Genomic DNA, 24,977 nt, shown 5'->3' on the forward strand with positions numbered 1-24,977 from the left:
GCACATATACCTGGCATGCAGTATCTCTTTCAGCCCAAGGGCTGGATTCCAACTTGGAGAAGGTTTCAGGGGGTGTACCCCCAATAGTGGGCTGCACCGAAGCCCAAAGAGACAGGGGTCTTTTAGCATCCTTTTGCTTTTTAACATCTTTTCCCTTTTAGCTTAAGGCTCTGACTGCCAGCAACTAAGCCTTAGGAAGGACATCAGATCCCTGCTGGATCGTACCAAAAGCCCTTCTAGTCCACCATTCAGGCCACACAGTGACCAACCAGTTCCCCATGGGAAAGCCACAAATAGGATCTGGATGCAATAGCACCTTTTACAGCAGGCCGGCAGTGGCGGGAGGCACAAAAGCGAGGAAGCCACCAAGCAGCCAGTGGCTGAGGGAAACTGGGCAGGGCCAAGGGCAGGGCGTGGTTGGCGGGACTGTGTGGGTGGCTGTGATGTACCCCCAGGACAACTGGACTGGCACCCCCTGCCATATATTGGGACCTCCAGTATTTCTTCAGATAAGTTTTATGTTCTTCCTGAAACCTTCTCATAGGGTGTGTTTGGAGGTGAGCAGTGATCCTGTCGCTTCTGCTAGGAGTCGTTTTAGAGGACCGGGTAGGGGTCACGTTTTTCAAGGGAGCATTTGCACCCTTATTGCTCTTTTCCTCCTGAACGTACAAAAAGCAAAACAAAAAGGCACAAGGATAAATCAGCACTTGAGACATTTGTCACATCAGATGTGGCAAAGGTAGGAAGAGAATACTAATGTTCCAAGGCTGAATCTCCTGCCCTGGTTTTGGTACAGTCAGAAATAACAATCTTCAGAGTTACATCTTCCCAAGTCCTGCTTCAGTTGTTCGCCTCTCACCAACCTGGGGCCATCCAGATGGTTTGGGCCACAACTTACAGTGTTGCTGACTATTGGCCATCCTGGCTGGGGCAGATGGGAGTTGAAGTCCCAAGCACCGCCGAATGGCACCAGGCTGGGGGAAGCGGCTACAAATGGATCTGTCCAAAGTCGTCACTCACATGCCATTAAAAACAAACTTCCTGATAGGCATTGATTTTAGTGCTACTGGTCCCACACTTGACTGCTTTGCTCCAGCTCAGCTGCCGTTGAGCTGCTTCATTCTCCACCAGGCCGTTCCCCTAGTGCTTTAGCCATTTCATGTTATTTTCCTGCAACCATTGTAGATACCTGCAGATGCATACATGTGTGCATGCACCAAAGGTCCCACTTTCCATCCCTGGCATCCACAGGCTGAGTTGGGGAAAAACCCTCCCTGGAATCCAGAGGAGCCACCCCTAGAAAGAGTAGACCAGCGTTTACCAACCTTGACTCCCCCAAGTTTGGATAATGGCTCCCATCATTCCACAACAAACATGACCAGTGCCCAGGAACAATGGGAGTTGCAGTCTAGCACTGGTGGGCCAAAGTTGTGAGCCAATGATGCAGAAAAGAGTACTGGTAGGATCCCTGCCATGACTACCCTTAATCCTGTTGCTGATGTACAGCTAATGTCCATAAGCCTGCAGGGGGAATTTGTGTTCCCCAAGGTCAGCTGGCGAAGGATAAATGGGAAGTGATCCTGCATCCTCTTCCTAATCGTGTTAAGAAATTGGCAGAGTTACATCTGCTCAAACCCCTGGTAGGAATGTGAACTAAAATGAATTCTCCTATAATTGTAGTTGACAGCTCACAAACTCATTACTCTTGCGCTACATAGAAATGAACAATTCCACAGGAAGTAAGTGATTGTTACAGGTTAAATATACTGTGGCAACACAAATATATTTAACTTCCTTTACCTCATTACTTGAAAGAAAAATATTGATGTTGTTCAGGGCTGTGCCTTGTTCATCAATTCTGTGTCATGCAAACTCTGAATAAACACATGTCAACTCTTTCCAGGAAGAAAACGAAATCCCTGCCAGTGTGTTTGTGAAGGAGCCTGTTCCCAGTATTACTGAGGGGAAGGAAGAGCCTCTTGATGAGAACAAGACTTTGGAAGAAACCTTGCATACCGTGGAGCTGTCCTCAGAGGATGAGGCACCCCACGAGGAAGGTGCTGATGACAGCATGGATGAGAAAATCGAGGAAACCAGAGCTGAGAAGATCAAAAGGTCAAGCCTCAAGAAGGTGGACAGCCTCAAGAAAGCGTTTTCCCGCCAAAATATCGAGAAGAAGATGAACAAGTTGGGCACCAAGATCGTCTCTGTGGAACGGAGGGAGAAGATTAAGAAGTCCCTCACCCCTAACCACCAGAAGTCCTCCTCATCAAAGAGTTCATCCTTCAAGGTCTCTCCCCTTACATTCAACGTGAAGAAGGTCCGTGGTGGAGATAATTCTGTGGAAGCCGAAGACAAGTTGGCCGAAGCAGCCAGCAGTGAGCACACAGCAAATGATGAGGAGACCTCCTTCACTGGGGTTCCCTCCGACCTGGTCTCTCCCACCTCTCAAGATGAAGAAGGAAACGCCTTGGCTGACTCCCTGGAAAAGGACACAGGAAGTGAAGGAGAACCACCAGTGGTCAACGACAACATCGAGCTTGCAATTGTTGAAGAGGATGACGACTATAGGGCTTCACTAGAAACCACACAGGAATACTATGAGGAAAGGAACAAACCGACCCGGGAAGACATGGAACAATCTGACGAAGAGCCGAGCCAAGCTGCTATCCTTCACGTAGACCAAACAGCATAAATCTTCTGAGCCTTCTTTTCCGTTTTTGAATACATTTGATTTTTTTAAACTACAGTAATAACCAGGGTATATGTTTATTACACAATAAAACAAGGGATAGCAGTAAGTTAAGGTGGAGATGTTTTTAATGTACATTTCCACAAAGTCTAATTTCATGAAATTAGAATGGAAGACTACAGTGACAAATGAGGTCTGATACCTAAGTAATTTGAATGCAAGTTTGTTGGCATTTTCTAGGCAACTTCAATTTCTTCCACCCCTTTGCCATTTTCTGTTGTTGCAATGAACGGTAAATGGAGTTGTGTTTAAAGGAACCGGTGGAGACACTTAAACCAATTGACAAAGGGTCTAGCTACTCTACAAATTTAATCAGATTTATATTCATTTATGGTTGCATCCAATGGGTTGTATCCAGTGTCACTCTAACTTGCATCCCATTCATTTGATGGTTCTCATTAGAGTACTAGATACAGCCCTTAACTTTTCCCCAGATAATCTTGGGAATTGTAGCTGGGTAAGGAAGCTGAGATATCGTGAACATCAGCAAACCTATCAGAGAATTCTGGCTTCCAAGGTTCCATGGACTCTTAAACCATTTTAAGGCGGGGGTGCAAGTTTGATTTTGCATTTCATCAGTGAAAAAGACTCCAAGTATGATGTTCATCCCACGTTATTCTTCCAGCCATGCTACATGGAAGGACTTAATTTTTGGGAAAGAGTGAGCCAGCATTGAAAGGGACATTTTGGCTGCAGTCATATACAGAGTTAATCCGGGAGTTAAACTTAGTGGGACTTACTTCTGAGTACACAGGATCGCACTGTTCAGTGTAGCCTGCTTTGCTTGCTGACCCTGGGAAATCAGGTGATTTGGGGAGAGGGGAAGGATGTCTCTGCATGTTAATGAACCGTTCTCCTGCTCACTGCTTTTTAAGCAACTAATTGTGAGCTGCAGGCTATGTGTTTTTCCCTCCGTGTAGGTTTATTTACACAGCTTTGTTTGTTCCCCTCTCTAAAAATATTTAAGCTTGGTTCTTCAGGTTAACTGTCGATGCGGTAAAGTCACCACATGGTGTTTTTTCTTCTTAAGTGTCAGAAACTTCACATGACCAAAGCTGCCCTTGGCCATGACAATGAGTCTCGAAAATCAGGACTTACCCTGATTTGATTCCCTTGGCACTCACTACATGAAGGCACACCAAAAGGAAATATTTTTACTGGGAAAATCAATGCTATGAAGATCAGCACTGTGGTGACTTCACCTGATCAAAAGTAGTGTGAGACTTGGAGCTTTGCTGCTTTATTGTTAGTAACTACTGAGGCAGAGCAATTAGGCTATTGTGTGGTCAGCTAACTAGGGACCATCTTAATCATAGCTGAGCTTTATTACTCTTCACAATATTATTTTATCCACCTCCACTATTCTCAGGAGGAGTTTTTGCTTTTCTGTTACTTCCTCTTTAAAATCAAAATCTAGCGTTACTTGAACATCTGTATTAGTGTAGTGGGATTAATTGGAGCTGGTATTCTGAAGACCAGTTTTCATCTTCTCCACAACACACACTCTGTAATGGAAAATCGGCACAATTGTCCATGGAAGATGGGATACGTTGGGTGTGATGGCCTCATGCAAGTCATGGACCCAGCAGGTAGATTGTAGGCAGATCAAGGACCAATGTGGGGAGCCTTTGATGCTGCAGATGGTGTTGAATGCCAGCTCCCATCAGCCCTAGCCTGGTGATCCTGGATGGTGATGAAGAGCATCTGCAGGGCTATGTAGTCCCTACCACTGCATGTCTAGGTTCTTCGGGGTGCAATTCTGTGCATGTTTAGACTTGTGAAGTAAAGAATGCTGGGAATTGTAGTCCTTTTTTCTGGGTAAACATGCATAGGATTGCACCTTTAGGCATATGCAGGCTGAGGGGGAGAATGCTATCCTAGGAATGTTTTTCTTTTGCAGAAGTTGCTATTTTGCTGATGGTGCCCTTTTCCTCAGGAGATCTTTGGAGTGTGGTGTTGTAACTGGTCATAAGTGGAGACGGGTGAAGCATTTAGTTTGTTGGTTGTATGTAAAGTCAAAGTAGTGTACATATGTCCTCTAGTTAAGTTTGCTTCCCTTCCCCTTTGTTCTAAGATTGCTGTTTGCCTTGTTTTGTTCCAGCTATGCCAATTCAATTATTAATGTATGTACACACACGTGCGCACACACACACACACACACACACACACACACACTATTTTGATCTATTTTAAGAGAGAACAGGTTTTAAAATAGAATAAAGTCCTATTTGCTCATTTAAAAAGGAAGCACTATGTTTAAATTGCAAAAGGGAGATCTATATTGTAATCGAAGCAGCTCATGGAAATAAATTATCAAACAGATTTATATATTCAGCCAGCTACTGTATTTAAGAGTGAAATGTAAGAGATGGATTGGTATATTGCAATATAGCCTAATAAAAGTAAAGAGAATCTATGATAAAATAGAGGAGAGAGTCGGACACAATATTCTGCCAAACTATAGAGTACATGGGATAGCAGTCCAAGTGAACTGTTCCAGAAAGATAATTTTTCATTCTGCACCTGAACAACATTACAAATAAGGGTGTTCTGAAAAGTATATCAATAGATTATTTATATGTATGTATGTATGTAACAGAAGATGGCCACATTCCAGTACGTGAAATGCACCTTAACTCACCAGATTTTCATGGGACTTGAGTGTGCCTAACTACATTGGCCAATATTCAGATGTGGAAAGTGTTGACAAATGGCAGAAATGTTGACGATGCTTCACACACATGGGTAATGTCCAGCTTAAGTAACTACATGGGAATGCTGACAGCAGCCATCTGGGATTGGCCAGTGAATCTGGACAGGTTCCATATTTTTGGACATCTCTTAAGGCTCATGGGGGGTTGCTAACATTCCCTTGTCATTTTTAACAAGTTACACATTTTGAACAATAACTGTAATATGTAGGATTTATGTTCAGATGGAAATATAAGAAGTGTTTTAAAAGTGAACGGAAGGCTTTTTCAGCTAGTGATGTCAGAAGAGTTTATAATATGTTGTATGTGTTTTTGTGTTTTTTTTTAATTTTGTGGTTGGAGTTACAAATGGCTATTGAGTGCAATCCACCAGGAATTTCTGCAGTGTAAGCCCAGTACAAATCTGTTTATGCAGTTCTGATTCATTTCAGTAGGGCTTTGTGAGTCTGAAGAGTTTCCATTGGACAATGTGCAGGTTGCATCCACAATTTCTGCATCTTGCGAGTTCCCACTGGACTTCACAGATATAGCATCTGAATTTTCTGAAGTTATTTCATTTTTCAACCAAAACCTTGACATGTTCAGAAAGGAAACTGCATTCCTTCTGCATATTCTTGCTCACCGAATCCTCCATCCTGATTAAGCACAAATGTAATAACAAACTCACAAGTGCCTGACAATCTCCCTTTATTATTTGTATACAAAGTATTTTTCTCCTTTTAATACTGATAAAACCTGCTTTTGCATATTGCACTAAAGCCTTAGCTTTGCTGCCCAACCCCATATATTTAGAACTGCAAATTAAGAAAGTCTTCTAAGAAAACATATCTATGACAGTGAGCTATTCCCTGTGAAGAGCTTTGTGCAACTTTTTACATGTCACTGGATGCTTGATTAGAGTTGATTTCTAAGCAGGACTTTAAACCTTTTTTTAAAAAAATCTACAATATTATGAGAGAGTTGCAATCTGTAGAAATAACTGTGATGTAATCCACACATTCATCTTACTTTGAATTAACAATAATGCCTGTTACTAACTGCAAATGTGTTAAAGTCAATAAAAACAAACTGAACTAAGTTGCATTTGTCTGGACAAACTTATTGTAGGATTTGGCAATGAAACTTTTCAGAAAATAATTCTTACAACCAGACCAGGCATGCCTGTAAATGTTGGCATTTAATGTGCTGGTTTTTAAAAATGCAAATATGGTCAGGTAAGGATCTATGGATTTTATTAAATACATTCCATCTTTGTTTTGCAAATGTCAGGTGTCTTTCATCCTGTTGTCCACTCATTGACAGAAAGAATTTTTTGTATAAGAATTATGTTTATTTGCAAAAGTGCATCAACAGAAATGGGCATTAATGTAAATGTGCAAATGTTAATCTCCACTTGTGTCAATGTAGACTGGCATGAATATGCGTTTGCAAATGAATGACATTGTGCAAATTACAGACTGATGCAAAGTAACAAAACAGTCTGCAAAATCTGCTTGGCTTGGTAAAAGCTGGTCTAGTGATGAATCTGCTGGCTGAATCCAAAGAAATCCAAGCTCATTTGCTCAAGCATTCCTGCTATCTGCTGAGTGGAAGGAGCAGAGAATCAATAGGCATGGAGTGTGGGTGTAGCCATCTCCTCCCCGCGGTGGTCCTGAAAGTATTCCCAGTGCAGAAAGCAGCATTAGAGGAGGAGGGATTCCCTCCAGGACTGTAGCGGGTCAGGAAAGGAATAAATTTCCCCTCCATGCCTGCTGTGACCTTGATCATTCCCAGCATAACCACCCCAGCAGATGCTATTTGCATTTTTTCAAATGGGCACATTAAATGCAAGGGCACATTAAATGCAAAGTCACACTTAGCATCACACCAAGTGTCACTGTTCGTCCAACTAAAGCAAGGATTCAGAACCCAAGTGCCAAAGCCAGCGCTCCTCGCATCGCATTCTAGCCTTCCAGAGTTTCCTAAGTCGTCGCGACTCCCTCGTCCTGCCCTCACACATCTTGTGGTTTCCCTGATTCGGAGCAGTTCCTGTCTTCCTTCCAAATGGCTGAACTGAATCTTCTAAGGCTGGCTTACTGACAGGAAGAGCTTTAAGCTACAATAGACTGGCCTTTTTTGTATTTTGCACCCTTTGTCTTTGGCCCTGCCACATTTGCCTTCTTTGCTGTCCACATGGCTCGCAGCAGCTTCTGTGAAACAGAATTCGGCCCTCGGGGCTGCAAGGGGTACCACGCTTCTGAGCTAAGCATGCACAGAGCAGCCTGTGCGCTTACAGACATGCATCCTGCTGCCCGTTGCTGCGATCATCTGGTCTCCCTGAACTAGCTGGATGTGTGCGTTCATGGGGACAAGGGTCCAAATCCCATATCCAAGCAATACTTGGGACGTAATGGAAAGGCTTAACTGCATGCAATGGAGAAAGGCGTGTAACGAGACTCCAACACCTTTTTTCTTACCAAAAAAAGATAAACTTCAAAGGGGAGCTTTGAGCAAAGAAGACGTTGCAGGAAGGGAGTTCCTTAATTCTTACTCATGCATTTTAGCACTGCACAAAATTGCCCCTCCAGTGGCTTTTCCTACCATGAAGTAAAAAAATAATGTTTAGCTATGCATTGCCTATGTGGGGGAAAGGCACTTGGGGATCAATTTAGAGCTAAGAAATGGTAGGTGGGGAAGGAGGTAGCATCCTCTTCTCCCCTCCCCAGCTGCTCTTCAGCTCAAAAATCATCCTGCAGCTCCTTTCATTGAAGGGTAAACAAAACCCAGACCCATGAGATCCAGTGTGATACAGTGATCTGTGCCAAACATGAGCCACTGAGCCCCAGGTTCAAATCCCCGCTCAGCCATGAAGCTTTCTGGGAGATCTTGGGCCACTCACCACCTCTCAGAATAACCTATGTCACACGGGTTGTTGTATGAATAAAACGGGGGAGGAAAGCTACATATGGCACCTTTGAGGCACCGTGACCATAAAGAAGATACTGGGGCCTCGATAGGCATGTGCCATCACTGTAGTTAGTTAAAACGCTATCTGAGAATGAATTTAACTCTTGATTCTACGTCCCATTTTTCTCTATTCCATTTCATCTGATTAAAGAGTGGGTAAGAAAGAGACCGTGAAAAATGGTTTATTGAAGAAATCACAGCACTAAGCTTTCCAATTTAGCTTTTGAGAGCACTTTGCCAGGTCTGGTATATTTGCATTTTTAACTGTGTTACACTAGGCGTTTAATATGGTATCGCAGAGAGGTGTACAAGCAGAACTGCACAGAAGTGGATGTTCTGTTTATTCACACTGATAAGGCCTGTATTGCACCGAGTGCCACATAGTATTTAGAAGACTTAATTTTACTGACAGGCCCAAGCTTGCTCGTTTAACCTTCATGGGATAGCTGTCAACGTCCAGCAGCCCCTTTAACACTCACCAGGGAATTGAACATCATGTTTGTATTTCACTCTCAGCTGCACTTGTATTGTTTATGTTCCTGAAAGCCTTAAGTCAAATACACCAGCATTGGAGAAACGGACATCCACGGGCCTCATTTTATCTGGCTTCTCTTATCAGCTTGAATAAGATGCATGCTCTGTGTTTGCAGAACATAAGAACTAGCCAGCGCTTTGTGCAGTTAAAATTAAAAACAGCGATGTGGAATTAGAGCCACTGTAAGGTAGCCAAGCTGCTCTCTAAGTTTGGACGCCCAAAACTGCCTTCCCATGCAAGAGCAGCTTTATCTTTTTTTCTGAGTTTTTAAAATGGAGGAAAATTATAGTAAGTGGGCAGGATTCCTCCTTTTTCTAGCACATGGCCTCTCACACACATGTCTGTCTGTCTGTCTGTCTGTCTGTCTGTCTGTAAACTGAAAGATAATGCAAAGTTAGACTGGGATCCAGGGGATCTGGGTTCTAATCCCCACCTGGCCATGAAGATCACTGGGTGACTTGGAACCAGTCACTGACTCTCAGCCTAATCTGCTTCACATGATTCTTAGGATAGGAGGAGCATGACAAAAGTTTTGTAAGACATCTTGAGAACCTTGAGGAATAAAAAGTGGGCTATAGATATAATAAACAAACAAACAAATGGGATTTAAATGACTCAAACAAGATTCCTGAGTACTGAATAATTTTGAAAAAAGAGAGAAAAAGAATGAAAACACAGAATTAAAATATTTATAATCACATTATCATGGCTGATCAGTCAGGGAAACTTGGTTTAAAATAAAAAAATGACTTCAGCAGGTGCTGAAAATGGAATAGTGTGGGCACCTGCCCGCACTGGCAGGCGTGGAGTTTCATAGAGAGGGAGCTGGATGGTGTGTGTGTGGTCTATGACAAATTGCCACTGTTACCAGAAGCCGGTGATTTCTGGATGTTAGAAAATACTTTATCAATTTTCTTGAATATGTCAAATGGTGAGTTACACATATTCCACGGGTTCTTCACATATGGATTTATCCCCTGCTCATTCACCCTCTGTCTGTGTGTGTGTATGTGTGTGCACACGCGTGTGTGCTTGTAGTGAGATGCTGATCATCTCTCCCACAAGGCAGAGCCCAGTTGGCTCCATGGTACACTACTGAGCTGCGGACAATTAAACTGGTGGGTAGACAGCTAGAGCACAGGTGGAGGAAAACCTGAGCTGAATCTGATCAGACACGTTGGAGAGCACATTATCAAGCCTACTCTGTGGCAGTGAAGGTGGTGAAAAGAGCCGTTTTCTCTGCCAGCATGAAAAGCCACCCAGCAGAGTTGTTCTGTGTGGTTCACAGCTTCTCCATGTTGGCTCTAAAGTTGACCAGATAGAACCTTCGGCAGCCCATTGTAAGAGTTTGGCACAGCATTTCAAGAGCAAAATCACTCATATCGACATGAATTGGACTCCGCATTGGATAGAGGCATCCAGTGCACGGTCTGGTCCTATTTGGATAAGTTTCAGTTATTGAGGCCTGATGACACGGGCAAGATACTTGGACAAGTCCTGCCTACCACCTGTTTACTTTACCCTTGCCCAAGTTGGCTGGTCATTCAGTCTAAGGAAAGAATGCGAGTCTGGATCCAGGAAATTGTGGATTCTTCTCTGAAGGAAGGACTGGTCTCTTCCCTGTTAAAAAAGCCAGTGATTAGGCCCCTTTTGAAGAGGACTGAACTGGATACAGAAAATCTTGGTGATTTTGGACCAGTAGCCAATATCCCATTCCTGGGCGAGGTGCTTGAGTGGGGGTGGTGGCTGGACAGCTCTAGGTGTTCTTGGAAGAAACCGAATATCTGGACCCATTTCAGTCCAGTTTTAGGGCTCCATCTTATCCCCCATGTTTTTCAACATTTACCTGAAGCCATTGGGAGAGGTCATCAGGGGGTTTGGGCTGCAGTGTCGTAAGTACACTGATGACACTCAGCTCTACCTCTCATTTTCATCGAATCCAGGTGAGGCGGTGATGGTCCTAAATCAGTGTCTGGCTGGGGTGATGGGCTGAATGAGGGCCAGTAAACTGAAACTTAATCCAGACAAGAAAGAGGTTTTGTTGGTAGGTGGCTCCCATGTCCAGATGGAGGATATCTGCCCTGTCTTGGATGGGATTGCACTCTGTCTACAGGATGGGGTCCAGAACTTGGGTTCTTCTGGACCCTGAGCTGTCCTTGAAGCACCAGGCTGGCTCAGTGGCCAGTGCCTTCCATCAGTTTCAATTAATTCATCAACTTCCATCATATCTGGACAGGCAGGATCTAGCAACAGTAATCCTTACCCTGGTAACCTCTGGGTTGGCTACTGTAATGCACTCTACATTAAGCTGCCTTTGAAAATGATCCAGAAGTTACAGTTGATGCAAAATAGAGCAACTGGGCTGTTGACGGGAACGGTAGTACCAAACATATTACCGTACTTTTCTGTGTATAAGATGATACTTTTCCTTAAAAATGTATACCCAAAAATGGAGGGGCGTCTTATACACGGGGGGGCCGAGAGGAGAATCACAGTTGCGAAACTGCCAATACCTTATCTCTATAAACTAGTCTCATGAGCGAAACTTCTGATTGCAGAGACAAGCTAATAGGTTTCCTCCAATCATGAGCCTTATGTAACCGACATCAGCTGATGCTGCGGAGAGCGTGTAGCCAGTGCCCAGATGAGACAGGGAGCGGTAATGTCAGAGCGTTCTGAGCCCATAAAAATGTCAGCAAACAAAAAAATAAATACCGGTACCGGTAAGCGAATGTCTTACTTTGCAAAATTTAAACTGGATGTAATCAGTTATGCAAAGAGCATGGAAATAGAGCTGCAGGGAGACAGTTTGGACCTCCTCCCACTGAGTGTATGATCAGAAAGTGGAGAAAACAGGAAGAGCAACTCTTTAAGATGCCAAAAAAGAAGAAGGCCTTGACAGGAAAATCAGCAAAATCGCCAAACTTGGAGCAGAGGCTTAAGACTTGGATTTTGGAGCAGCGCCAGAGGGGCTTATGTGTATCAAGCAAGCTTAAAGTGATGAAGAAGAAATCTGTGATGCAATAGAGGCTGAATAAAGTGATTTGCTCAGAGCTAAGTGTGATGCATAATATCATAGTACTGGTATGTAAACGTTGCCGAATCACTAAATAAAAATGTCTTCTATTTAGTGTTTAAAATATTGATTTCTGAATGTTGGGTAAGAAAAGTGTGGGGCACTTATAGACGGAAAAATACGGTACACCAGTCCTCTATGAATTACACTGGTTGCCCGCTGCAAGGCACTCATTTTGACGTATAAAGCCCAAGTTGCTCAGGACTTTATGGCCAAGGACCAAACCAGTATCCAGTAGTATTTCACAGTCAGTGCAGACACCATCGCCTTCCACTCCTGACACTCCCGTATTTCCCCTCCACTGCTTCTGTCATCATCCTTACTACAGAAAGCCCATTGAGAAAAATAAAGAAATGGAATAGCTACAGAAAGGCCTTTGGGCCATTAGCACTTGCACCCCAAATCTCCCTGGAACTACAAAGAAGCATGCTGGGAGGTCAGTGCATCCTATTTTCTTTCACCTGCTGACTGAGGTAGTAAGAGCAGACACAAGTTTGCCACCCTGACTTCTGTTTGTGAGAACTACACCAGTTAGGTGTGCATTAGCTTGCTGATTTCAGCTAGACTTAAACACAGTCCTAGTTCTCCCTTTGCCTCCATCCTGGCATGCTGGGGGTGGGGTGAGGGGGTTATGGGGAAAAGTTTCAATTCTGATTTCTGTGGATTGGGTAGCCAGGCCTTGAAAGTGCTCTGGTGTGGTAAGGCCTATGAACCTTAACACTTTATTTCCTAACGAGTTCCTACTTTCCATGAGTGTCTCAGGGCCTGGCTTCTCCTTCTGCACTTGCGCAATGAAATAACCAGCAGTTCTGGGGAATGGAACAATATTCATTTAGAATTTTTGTACGCTGTCCCATCACTTATAGCCTCGGGATGGCTCATATAAATAAATAAACATAATGCAATTACAATTAAAACCCAGAAATATACCATTCTTCTGTGCTGTGAAGTCATCTCCAACTTATGGTGGCCCTATGCATGGATGGTCTCCCAAATGTCCCGTCTTTCGCTGCTCTCTCAGCTCTAGTCAACTCAAGTCTGAGGCTTCCTTTATGGAGCTGATCCATCTCATCTTTGGCTCCCCACTTCGTCTTCTGCCTTCAACTTTCCCAAGCATGGTTGTCTTCTTCTCCAAGGAGTCCTGCCTTCTTGTGATGTGCCTGAAATACAACAGCTTCATTTTTACTTCTGGGGAATGTTAGCTGAGAGGAATGCACTTAAGGATGAACACATATACATAATCACAAAATAGAGGAAATACACCACCATTTTTAATGTATAGAATTTAGAAATATTGACCATAACTTAAATTGGAATATAATACATCTCACCATAATAGAGGAGGCTGTGGCTGGGTGACCTATGTGCCAGTTCAGTCTGTCCACATGCAGCAGGTTGACTGGCAACGACTCTCCTTCCTTATGGCTCTTAATCTTGGACAGGTCAGCCCTTCAGGTAGAGAACCATCCTTTGCAGAAGGAAGGGACTAGCCCCTGTGTGTGGATTTGTTGCTGCACTAATTCTGCCTTGCCGGATCTGTGCCACTTTTATTCACTGTAAAAAGTACATGGCAGACGGGAAGAAAATCAGAAGGAAAGGCTCAAATATCTGTCACGATTTCTATATACCATGAGATCCTTTTTAAATAGCAATTTAACCATTTGAAAGAAAGTGGAGGAAGAGGAACAGGACAAAAGCCAGGAAGGAAGATGTCACTAAAGGTTTGTCAGCCTCAAAGGGCAATGAGACAAAAATGATCCCTGTACCGTAAAGTACCTTTTTGTGTTTGTATTTGCAAGCAGAACACAAATAATGTCAACGTGTAGTAAAGTGCAGGCTGCAGGTCATGGCAGGAAAAAAATAGTGTAATGTGAAGAAAACACACCTTAAGAACAAAGCCTTTTGAACCTTCATGTCCACTCACAATGTGACCAGCACACTCATGGGTGCCAGCCACAGTAATGATATAGATTTTCCTTTGATTGGGACTTTATAAAGTCATGCGTAGGCCACACGGGCCTGTGTCAATGAGATCCGGGCAAGTACGCTGAATAATCAGTGCTGCACCATGCCTCCCTAATCCTTTATGCTTAGTCTACCAACAGAATAAAAAGGTTTAGTTTTGTCAGCAAAGTACAGCTAACACTATTGCGGAAATGCGAGCTTTATTCCCCTCTCCCATCACTTGCATCACTGGCAACATTTCAAATTGAAATCTCCTTCCCAGTTTTTGTCCTAATGGTAATTAAATTACAAAAAAGGAAGGGCACTGCGGTTTTTTAATTTTTTTAAATTTTATTTTCATGCAGCTGCAGATTCCAGTTTCTGGCGACTACAGAAACCTAATTTTAGACCTGTGACCTGGTGCATGAAATGAGAAGGTGTCATAGTTTAAAACCAATTTTCAAATCACAATGCGTCTTTAAGGGCCTGGAAGATTGCACTGCCTACAATGCTGGTACAAAGACTGCACACATTTCAGTGCACACACATGGCTTGAGAATGGAAGGAAGGCGGTCCAAAGGCATGCTGGGCACTGGGATCAAGCTTGTGCCTTCCTGTGGTGCTCATGGGCTTCCTGATGGCATGGAGAAACTGGATGCTGGACTTTGTCAGGAGTCTTCTGAGATACAATCTGAGGCAATGCAGGCATCTATCACCATTACGTATTGCATCACAAGCAACGTTAATTATATTCTCAGTGAATTAGTGTTTTCTCAGCTGATGTGGTTCCCCAAGAATCAGGTGTGAATCTACCCACCAGAAACGGTATAATCTCCTCCAGGTGGTCATCCCACGCATGCAGAAAATGCTACCTGAAAACAAGTTACTAAGCTGAATCTGCTGAAGCTGATGCCAGTGCTGATGCAATTCAATCATCCTCTTCCTCAATTTTGCATTTGTTTCCTCCATCACATGCTGCTACATAATATGATATTGAATCTGTCCCACATTCTTGAGGCAAATTCCATCTTAAGCTGCAGTAATTTTGGTGTATGTAGGCGGAATCCCACAAGAGCAATGTAGCATCATCAACTCTTGCAATGCCATTTATCCCATAATATTGTGTCCCGCCCCATTGCAACACTTATTTAAATGTTATCGTGCTGTGATGAATCTCACCTTTTTTATTTTGTTCTTTGCAAATATACAGATTCACATAAACATTCCAATGAGTAATGTGAGGAGGAGGGGGGAACACAGGTTTACCTTCTCCTGCAAACTTCTGCATAGGTTTGTATATGCAAAGGAAAGTATTGTTGAGTTAATGTTACCTACCATAGCATGCTTGTACTGGGGTGCATTAGAACTCTGCTGAAAATTGATGTTGACAGGGAAGAAGACATACTAGGAGGAAGGACACAAAGAGGAAAGCCAGCATCTCTTCACAGTTATCCCAGAGGACAGGACATGGAATAATGGGCTCAAGTTACAGGAAGTCAGGTTCTAGCTGAACATCAGGAAGAACTTCCTGACTGTTAGAGCAGTACAATAAGGGGGCCAATGACCTAGGGAGGTTGTGGGTTCTCTCCCACTGGTAGCATTTAAGATGCAACTGGACAGCCATTGGAGAGGAATGGTTTAACTTGGAGGCCTGCACTGAGCAGGGGTTGAACCCGATGGCCTGATGGTCCTTTCTAAATCTGCTACTCTGTGGAAGACACAGATAGCATCCTGATGTATTCTTGTTAGGGTTCAGCAATTCAAGCTGGAAAACCCAGATGAAACAGCTGAACTAGAGGAAGAAAAGAAGTTGGAGTGCATTGTTGAAATGCCAAGATTAATGAGTAAGATTAGTCAAGTGGCTGAGGAGAGCCAGGCCACCTCAAGTTCAAGGGAAGTCACTGTAGAACAAGGATGGTCAGATGGGAAGTGGGGGTGCTCATCAATCCAGTGGTTCATCATCAAGCCAAACAAGTGGTACAATTAAGTCATGAATGGTGTTCCTACTGTCTGGCCCACAAGCAGCACAAACCTCCCTGAGGATGGAGCCAACCCCTTTTGGAGAAAAGGGGAAGAGGGGGATTCAGTTTGGAATCAACTCCTCAGATGGGCAAGAACTAATGCCATGAATCAGAAGGATCACTAGTTTGATAATAACTACTTGTTCACTTTGTATTGCAAGGCCAACCTAGATCAATAAAGGACTGTGTTTTAGAAGAATTTCACCTTGAGCTGCTGGAAAGGGAAAAGGGGAGAGACATACTCCTGACACATCAGAGGACAGCAAACATTCATGAGCTTATTCTTGTCCTTAAACAAGTGGCAATAGCTATATGGAAACTAGCAAATGCAGTTTCAAGTTCAGCGAATGACAGCTGTGGTAACCATGCTAGATATGGTCCGCCTCATGCAGGAACATCTCTTGTTGCATCACAGAGTGAATCTCAGTCATGTGTGACAGGTATGTACACTGCATACATACAGTGATGTGTGACTGCACCTTTGAGCTATACATGTGCACAACATCTGAATTACTGGACAATGTGATGGATACGCTTTAGCATTTGATTATGTACTGCATGACAATGGCAATCGTTCCTACTCTTGCAAGGAGTATCATAGGATCAGTTGTGCCCAACATAGGAATGCATCTTGTGCCTTCTCTACACTGAAAGCTAATATCAGTGTGTGTGTGTGTGTGTGTGTGTGTGTGTGTGTGTGTGTGTGTGTGTGTTTGAGATAATGGATGGATTTGGGAAAGGAGGATTTCCCCACTACACAGGAGCAATTAGAAACATAGAAACAGAGCAAGTCAGAAGGGGTCTCATGGGCCATCTAGTCTGACCCCCAGCTCCTGCCGGCTTGATGGCTGGCATAATTCATTATCTCTCCAATTTATTAGAAATAATTAATCAATTGCAAGAACTTTTATTTTAGTCCTAAAAAAAAGGCATGCAGTATACAGAACAGTTTCTTGACACTGAGGTGGGCTGGAGAGGTTAGAAATCACAGTGCACATGTTTTCCAGAGCTCTGCTCTTTTCTGAGTCTGTGAGTGCAGGAGAATTCATTCTTGGAAACTTTGGTACAACTCTTTCTGGGCTGTGCAAATTCTACCCATCATTGTGGCTGATAGGGAGGGACATCAGAGAAGAATGATTAGCGATTAGTGATGCCCCTTGAAGGAGCCACCAAGCACCACTCGCAATGTGGTGGAGCATCCCTTTGGAAGACTGAGAAGTTGTGGCCCTGCTTAATAGCAAAGCTGGAACTTGCTGAGGAGAAGGTGGTGTCAGTATTCTCCTCGGCATTTGCAAAACCAGAAGGCATGCTATCCATAGATGTTGCTGTCATAGACCATGGAGTGCTTGCTCCTTTGCCAGCCAAGATGGGAGAATGAAGATATGAGGAATGCAGAGAAGAGAAAAGCCATGTGAGATGCTATCACAGGTTTCTGTGGTCTCCGTGTGGGCAGAGTTAGCCTATGTCTTCTGTCATTCATGGTGTAGTTTCACTATATAGTTATTTAATTGCATAATGTATATATTAAATGTATAATGTTTACTTGACCTTGTATTGTTAATAAATCAATGCACTACAGTACAGTGTTTTCCAGCACTGCCAAAAGGGAGGGATATATTGGCTGAGTGGTTCTGGTTGCTTTCTGTGGGGCTTTTGTGGGGCAGCTGCTTTTGTTGACCATGGGCCTCCACTCCTTGGCAGGGTCAGGGGGACCAAACTATACATGCAGGACAGCAAAGGGGTATGTGTCCCTGCTGTGACTCTCCAGTGCTCATGTGCCACCTGCTTCTGCAAATGATCGGTTCTGACCATGAGGTTACCCACAGACACAAAGAAAAGGGCAGAAAGAAGATTTATCTACTTCTGCAAGCCCACACACCACCTCCATGGCCTTTCATTTCTTAAGCACATGAACGCAAGAATGCTTATACTCGTGGCAGAGACACAAGTTGTGTTAACATATATGACAAAGTGTTAGTGACATTTTGTTCTTCCTTTTTTTGGCAGAAATTGGGAAGTACTTCACATTCTGAGCAGTCCTTTCTATTTCCCTCTACCTAATAGCACCAGGGAGGGTAGATCTGGCAGGACCTGGAAGCAGCAATGCTTCTGTGACGCCTGGAATGTGGGTTGGTAGAGACGGCGGCCAGTAACTCCTTTTTACTGACCACACACATCTTCCAGAGGGACCCTAGAAGCCTTTTTCTCATTCTGGGAATCTTGGGATCACCACACCGTAAGTTCAAAGTCATAAAAGCGGCCTTCTTCCACACCTTGGAGTCGCAGAGGGCTTGCCTTCCCTGACCTGACAGGCATTGCTGCTACACCAAAACACAAGGGCTGTGAGCGAAGCAGGGAGACAGAGACCAGCACGTGAGCATTTCGTAGCACTGTGCAGGCACATCATTACGTTCCCCTGCACAGATGGAAGGAATCCCTCCTCTACTCACCTGTTCTTCTACCTGGCTGCATTGCAGGAACTTACAATTGACATGATAGATATAGTGACGTCAGTGACAGCTAACTAGCTAACAGCAAACGGTACCAAAATTATTAATTAGGTCTGTTTCATGCACACTGGTTGCATGTTCCCTGTTGCACCGCACAGCTAAAAAAAAAAATCCTTTCTGTTTTTATAGAACATGTGATAAGAGGGGTTCTGGTGCAGTTTGGATTTAAGAAAAGAAGTATATGTGGTTGACCTGTGGTTTGAGTACATATGTATCACCCTCAGTGTTTGGAATGAGATGCCCTTACATGCACAGAAGTTTCTGTGCATAACCATCAGTATATCCCACCATGTACTAATTCTGTGCTGTCGAGATCCATAGGGCTACATGCCAAGGCAGATATACATTATGCATGCGCTAAGTTCATGGAAAGAATAACAAACCTGATTTTTACTTATATTTGCAATGCAAGTACACTGCTTGTTCTGCGAGCAATGCTGTTCCTGACATGCTCATTGATGGCCTAGCTATGTATATATCTCATGTTCCTAAATTTTATTGAATTTGTGTTCAAGGACAATGGTGTACTTGATTTTTGAAAGTGGCACTGTCTATGCTGCAAATCCATTCTCTGTCATTGACGTAACACTGAGTGATGTGCGGATGATGGTGCAAGAGGCACTCCTAGGGCATGTTCACACTTCACAGTAAGCCCCACTACAACTAAGTCGTGCTGGCTGTGTTTACGCAACTCAACAAGCCACCCTGCATGGTCACCATGGCTGTCAGATTGTTACCATGATCAAGTGGTTTCCATGCTAGCATGGTTTCCAGCCTTTCCACTTAGTCCTCCCACTGTTGGCATGTATTCCATTAGCAACTGAGCCTGAAATTCAGTTCCAAGTTGCTCTCCCTGTCTATTTCAACTACTGCTTCCTCTTTGGTGCACTCGTGAAGACTGGGTTACTGGAGTGGCTCCTGCAGTTGTCACTCTTACCAGGGAACTCTATGGTACTTGCATACCAAGATAATAGAAACCACAATCCTGGGTCAGCCAACACAGCAAGCCATGGCTTCATGGGAAAACCATAGAACAAAACATTATTTCTTATTATAATTTCTAAAGGCCAAACTGACCATGGTGAAATACCATGACTCGGTTCAGAGGAGATAACAAACCAATAATGCTAAAAAAAATTGCCATGGCTTGTTGTGTTGTCTGAACCCAGCCAGTGTGCTGCTTGGTTGCTAAACAATGTTACCATGCACCATTTGCTACAATGAGGCAATCCTGTCATGACACTGCTATTAATAAATATGCCAAATATTAGAAGAACCAAAGGGCACTACCAGTTTGTCCTATACACTAACCCAAGAGCTCTTTTTCTCTGCCCCCTGAACCATGGGCCTGCGGTCCTTCACAGTGGCAATGATAAGAGTGTAAGCACCCAATTCCCCCATTTCACCCTACAGAGAAACAGTTGGACAGGCAAGCTCTAAAACAATGGACCAAACAAGACCAGAAGCCACCAGAAGTGATGGACAAATTATTTACAGCCTACTTGTCCCTGCCGGACTTCATAAGGACATCGTGTGCTTTAAGTACTGTGAGGAGAGTTGCTTGAACCCCAAGAACAGCACACACGTCCAATGTACGTATGCGCCAGCCATTGCTTCTATTACATGAAGATATGGACGGGAAGGAGGCGCTCCAGGCCCACCTGGAGCATCCTGTCTTCTGCACGCATGGAGGAAAACAAGGGAGAAAAGCAAAGCTGACCACCGCTGAAGCAGAGAAATGGTTTCATAAGTCACATTTTAGTTACCAATTTCCAATGTTCTTCATAAATACATTCCTTAAACTGTTACTACTATTCAGCTTAAACCTTTTCCTCAAATGACAATATGTGCATGTTTTCATTTCTTTTATGGTTGAGCCCCTTAGCAATGTTATGTAATAATCAGTAGTTGATCGTACTGGAAATGGAACGGAACAGGGAATATGCTAAAAACATGAGGACAACCTCCAGGTCAGAACTGGGAGCATCAGTATTTGCAGAGGGCGAGGTTCTCTTTCATGCTTAGTAAGAGGCTGCAGAAAGAAGCAGCAAGCTTCCAGAAGGTGCCCTCCTTGAAGGGGTAAGTTCTGTACAGTGGATTTACTGGGCAAGTTAGGCTCATCGGCAAGTACTCTGCTCATGCTCACCGTATCACTCCCACTGGTACTGTTGGTCATCTCCTCCTCTCTCCAAGTTTGCCCAGAATCCTGGCAACAAGGAACACCAATGATCAGGAGAGGCTACCAAAGCACTTCTATCTTTCCTTACTTCAACACCATCCTCAATAACATTGGCATATGTGTCTGTTAAAGGATTCTGCATCCCAATCCGTTCTTTCCAGTAAGTAGTGATTCCCTGGCCCAAAATGCAATCAAGAGCCCCCCTTTCCAGTTTTCCTGTCTCTTGACGTGGCTATTTTTGGTTGCTGGAGAGCAAATTGTGTTATGACCAGGCATGCTAGTGGCTGCAGTTGGGCAGGGGGAAAGGACGTGCACAGGTTGCTCGTGATCCTTTTCATTACTGTGCATTCCTAATCTCTTAGTGCTACCTTTCATCTGCATACATGCGTCCTCCTGTAACGTACTAACGATAAACAGAACAGGCTGGGTGTGCAAACACGCTGAGATGAGTGACTGTTCTGATCCTCAAGTCCTACATATGCATTTATTGACAGAAAGTGCCACCTATTGTCTTCTTATACTTAGCATGTGCTGTAATTTAACAGCCACTTGAAAAAAAGTGAATGATTGGTCCAGCTCTGCGTATAGTGTAGCTGTCAGTAAAGAAAGTGTAAGAACGGTAAATACATTGAGGTGCCCCCGTTGCTAGGCACCATCTCACCTATGTGTTGATAATAAGGTTGTTGTGTTATGGAATGAGAACGCACAACATTGTACGAGTTTATATTGTCAGTAGCTCCTGACAAAAAGAAAGATATATCCAAACATGCTGTTAAATAGTTCCTGACACTCTTTCCTTCTCCACCAAAACACCAGGAAACACATCTGTGACCCTAGGTATGGAAACTTCAAAAGAATTACGAGCCACATGCCAAGAGAGCATGTGAGAAAGTGAGTTAGAAGGTAACTGGATTGGACAGCGCGTTTGTTACTATGAGCGGATGCAGCCGGACTGAGGTATGCAATGGACCAAATGCCCTGTTGGAGAAGCACTTATTTATTTATTTTATTTTATTTGTTAAAACATTTTTATGCCACCCCATTCGCCGAAGCCTCGGGGCGGCTTACAACAATGAATTAAAATAATTATAATCTTAAATTAAAAAATATAAGCATTAAATTAAAAATACAAAAATACAATATAAAATAAGCCACCCTGGCCAGATAAAATCCAATAATATTAACAGTCAAAGTGCCGCTTAAATAAAAAGGTCTTCACCTGGCACCGAAAAACAAATAACGACGGCGCCAGGCGGACCTCTCTGGGGAGCGCATTCCATAACTTAGGCGCCACCGCAGAGAAAGCCCTCCTCCGAGTAGCCACCCTCCTAATTTCTTTCACGGAGGGTTCCCGGAGAAGGGCCTCCCCCGCCGATCTCAAGGGGCGGCTGGGCATATATGGATCTAAGTGCTCCTTGTGAGCCCAATGATGGCATGAGAAATAAAACTACACACCCTAACCCTTCCCGGACTCAGAAAGCAATCAGGGAGAATTGCATCACTTTTGTGCTGATTTCACGATTAAGGAAAGTATCGCAGAAGATGAATATTAATGTTGGTTCCCTTTGGGCATATATGTTTCAGCAGATGACATATATGAACACTGGCAGGTTCTCCTTAAATTAAAAAAGCATGAATTGTAAAATGAAGGGCTTTAAATGTTCTGCTTTCCTGAACACAACACCATCCAAAACTTGGGTCCATCATTGCAGCAAATTCATTAGGAAGGGCGCTTCTGGTGACAGGAAATAATGTTATAGTGATGGTTGATTTTTATATATGCAGAGGTGTGCAGCAGTGAAGAAAGAGAGAGCAGGAGACCTTCCCACTTTCTGAACAATATGCAGTATCCTGGATTGTTTGCTCATAAAATGCTTCGAACACAGATTTATTAAGCTTGACGTTGCCTGTCCAGACACGTTCTTCCATTGGATTGCCATTTACACCCTTGGGGTCTAAATGAAAGAAATTTATAATGTAAACATGAAAAAATTGACAATATTCAGGAAGGGAAAAACATTCCCTGCAATTATTTCTTCCATGCTCGTGTAGTCTGCACTGATGATGGTTAGGTGATCCATGAGAAGGTTTCTCAGAACCTTCTGTGACCAGGAGTTTGGATAGTACTCAGAAGATTATGCTGCAGCTAGCAGGCTTCAGTTTAACTGTAACGTCACCATGAAGAATAATGCGTAGCTCATTGTAGTCTGGGCATGTAGCAGCATTATTTCTGGAGTTATGATTTGCCACCTGGAAGTATTCAAGCAACCTGCATTTTATCTTTGTGTGGCACTCCGCTGGGTTTAGTTTGTGTTTGCAGTCAGACATTCCTGATCAATTACTGTGCAGGAATCGCCGGTCCCATGACTTGCTCGTAGCTGTTCCTCTACTTTTTGTTCTCCCCATATATCGAGAAGTACAAGGATTTCAGAGTGTTTCCATGAAATACCATAGGCCTTGGCCTCTGGATCTCCAGACACCATTATGCAGAGCTGTGAAGGGATGGCTGAGGAGGGAGAATCAAAAGGCCTTTGCTTCATACTTGTGCAATTGTGACGTTCAGAGGCAGGAGGGGTGGGGGGAACACAATCACTCAGAAAATATTTCACAGTAATGGAGTAAAAAGTCATGTAGGGCTACACACACAATTATTTTGTCAGACAAAACCATGCACTCTACTGGCAAATTCATATCAGAAATATAGGACACACTCCCATCCCAAAGTACAATAAAAAGATTTTTTAAAATATTAAAACCATGATTGACACAGATCATGTGTCACATTAATGTGTGAGGTACAATAGCATCACAATAAATTCCCTGTATAGATTAGCCCTCAGTCATATACAAAGGAGACCCATTGAAATAAATGGGACTTAGATCAGTTGTGTCAACTAAATGGTTTTCTTTATGCATGACAAAGTATGGATCCAGTCCACAAACTGAGATAAAGTGGAGTAGCTGAGAAGAGAAAAGTGTCTGAGGCTGCAATCCCCGAGATGTCTATTTTGAAGTCAGCCCTACTGCATAAAATGGGACCTACTCCTTGGTAGGCATGGAAAGGGTTGCAGCCAAAAGCCCTAGACTGTGTTCCTTACTTTGCAGTGAAGGTGAAGGTCAAAAGAGTGCTGAGGAGACTGGCTTGGCCTCCTCCTTGAGGTGTGCAGTGACACCGGGTTTCCTCACCCAAGGACAACAGCTGTGGGAGTCTTCCAAACTCCAGAGAAGCCTGTGTGGTGTGATGGCCAGAGTGCTGGGTTGGAGACTCAGGAGATGCAGGTTCTAGTCTCCGCCAGCCATGGAGGTCACTGGGTAACACTGGGCCCATCACACCCTCTTAGCCCAACCTACCTCACAGGGTTGTTGTTGTGGGGATGAAATTGAGCTACGTAGGCTGCCTTGAGTTCCTCACGAGGAAATAGGGCAGGATATAAATGCAATGCAAAAAGGAGGAGGAGAAGGGGGAGTAGGTGGTGGAGGAGAGGAGGAGAAACAACAGAGAAACAGCGAAACAGAGCAAGTCAGGGGCCTCTAGTCTGACTCCCAGCTCCAGCCGGCTCCATTCATGACATGCCAACAACAACAACATCACCCCAAAAAGTTGCTCTGCATGAAGCGTAGTATATGAAGAGCTATTTCATGACCAGACTTCATGTGAGGAGGTGTAATGGAGAGCTCATTTAGTCTAGTTTTTGCATAGGTAAACTGAGAATTTTGCCAGTTTTACGAGGACAATTCTAATTTTTGTTTGGTGTGCATAATTTCCAGTGTACAAACCTTTGTCAACCTCACAACAAAAAGTATTTCAGGTTATCCTGTCACCTTTACATTTGGGAAACTGAGTCCTTGGTCACCTTCGGATATGCTTTCTCAAGTAATCATTGTGCAGTTGCTCCTCTGCTAAGTGGGATCCAGAAATACTGCCTACAAGGGCTAGTCCCCAGTTGCCAGGCTCTCTCCTTAAGAGAGACGAAGGCTTCTGGTGGGCTAGCGGGTGAGAATCTGGCTGGAGAAGATTCATATGGAGGGATTTCATGAGTAAACCGCCCACTGATGATAATGACTCAGGAAATCAAAACAGCCACTGACATAGTCGCCATTGAAATGGCCTCATAGCATCACTGTGAAGGGTCCAGTTTGCCTGCAGTATGAAAACCTGCCCCTCCGTGGGGTCTCTGCATGGGGCTGTGCTGCGTGTGAGCCACCCCACCTTGTACTCTGGGGGGACAGATGCTGCATCTTTCCAGCCCCCAGAATGTCACATCCGGAAGATCATGTGGCCTCCCCCCAGCAGTTCCACATA

General features: G+C 43.8%; 1 protein-coding gene across 1 annotated transcript in view; it reads left to right on the plus strand.

The window, feature by feature from the left end:
- CAVIN2 (caveolae associated protein 2) overlaps positions 1–6,540 on the plus strand; it is a 31,749-nt gene extending 25,209 nt beyond the window's left edge. The window contains exon 2 of the mRNA XM_044431873.1: positions 1,904–6,540. Coding sequence (XP_044287808.1) covers positions 1,904–2,695 — 792 coding nt within the window. The 3' untranslated portion in view covers positions 2,696–6,540. The remainder of the gene's footprint in view (positions 1–1,903) is intronic.
- Positions 6,541–24,977: the final 18,437 nt, after the last annotated feature.

This window comes from Varanus komodoensis, unplaced genomic scaffold (genome assembly GCF_004798865.1).
Source record: "Varanus komodoensis strain SLA01 unplaced genomic scaffold, ASM479886v1 scaffold23, whole genome shotgun sequence".
Classification (NCBI taxonomy): domain Eukaryota; kingdom Metazoa; phylum Chordata; class Lepidosauria; order Squamata; family Varanidae; genus Varanus; species Varanus komodoensis.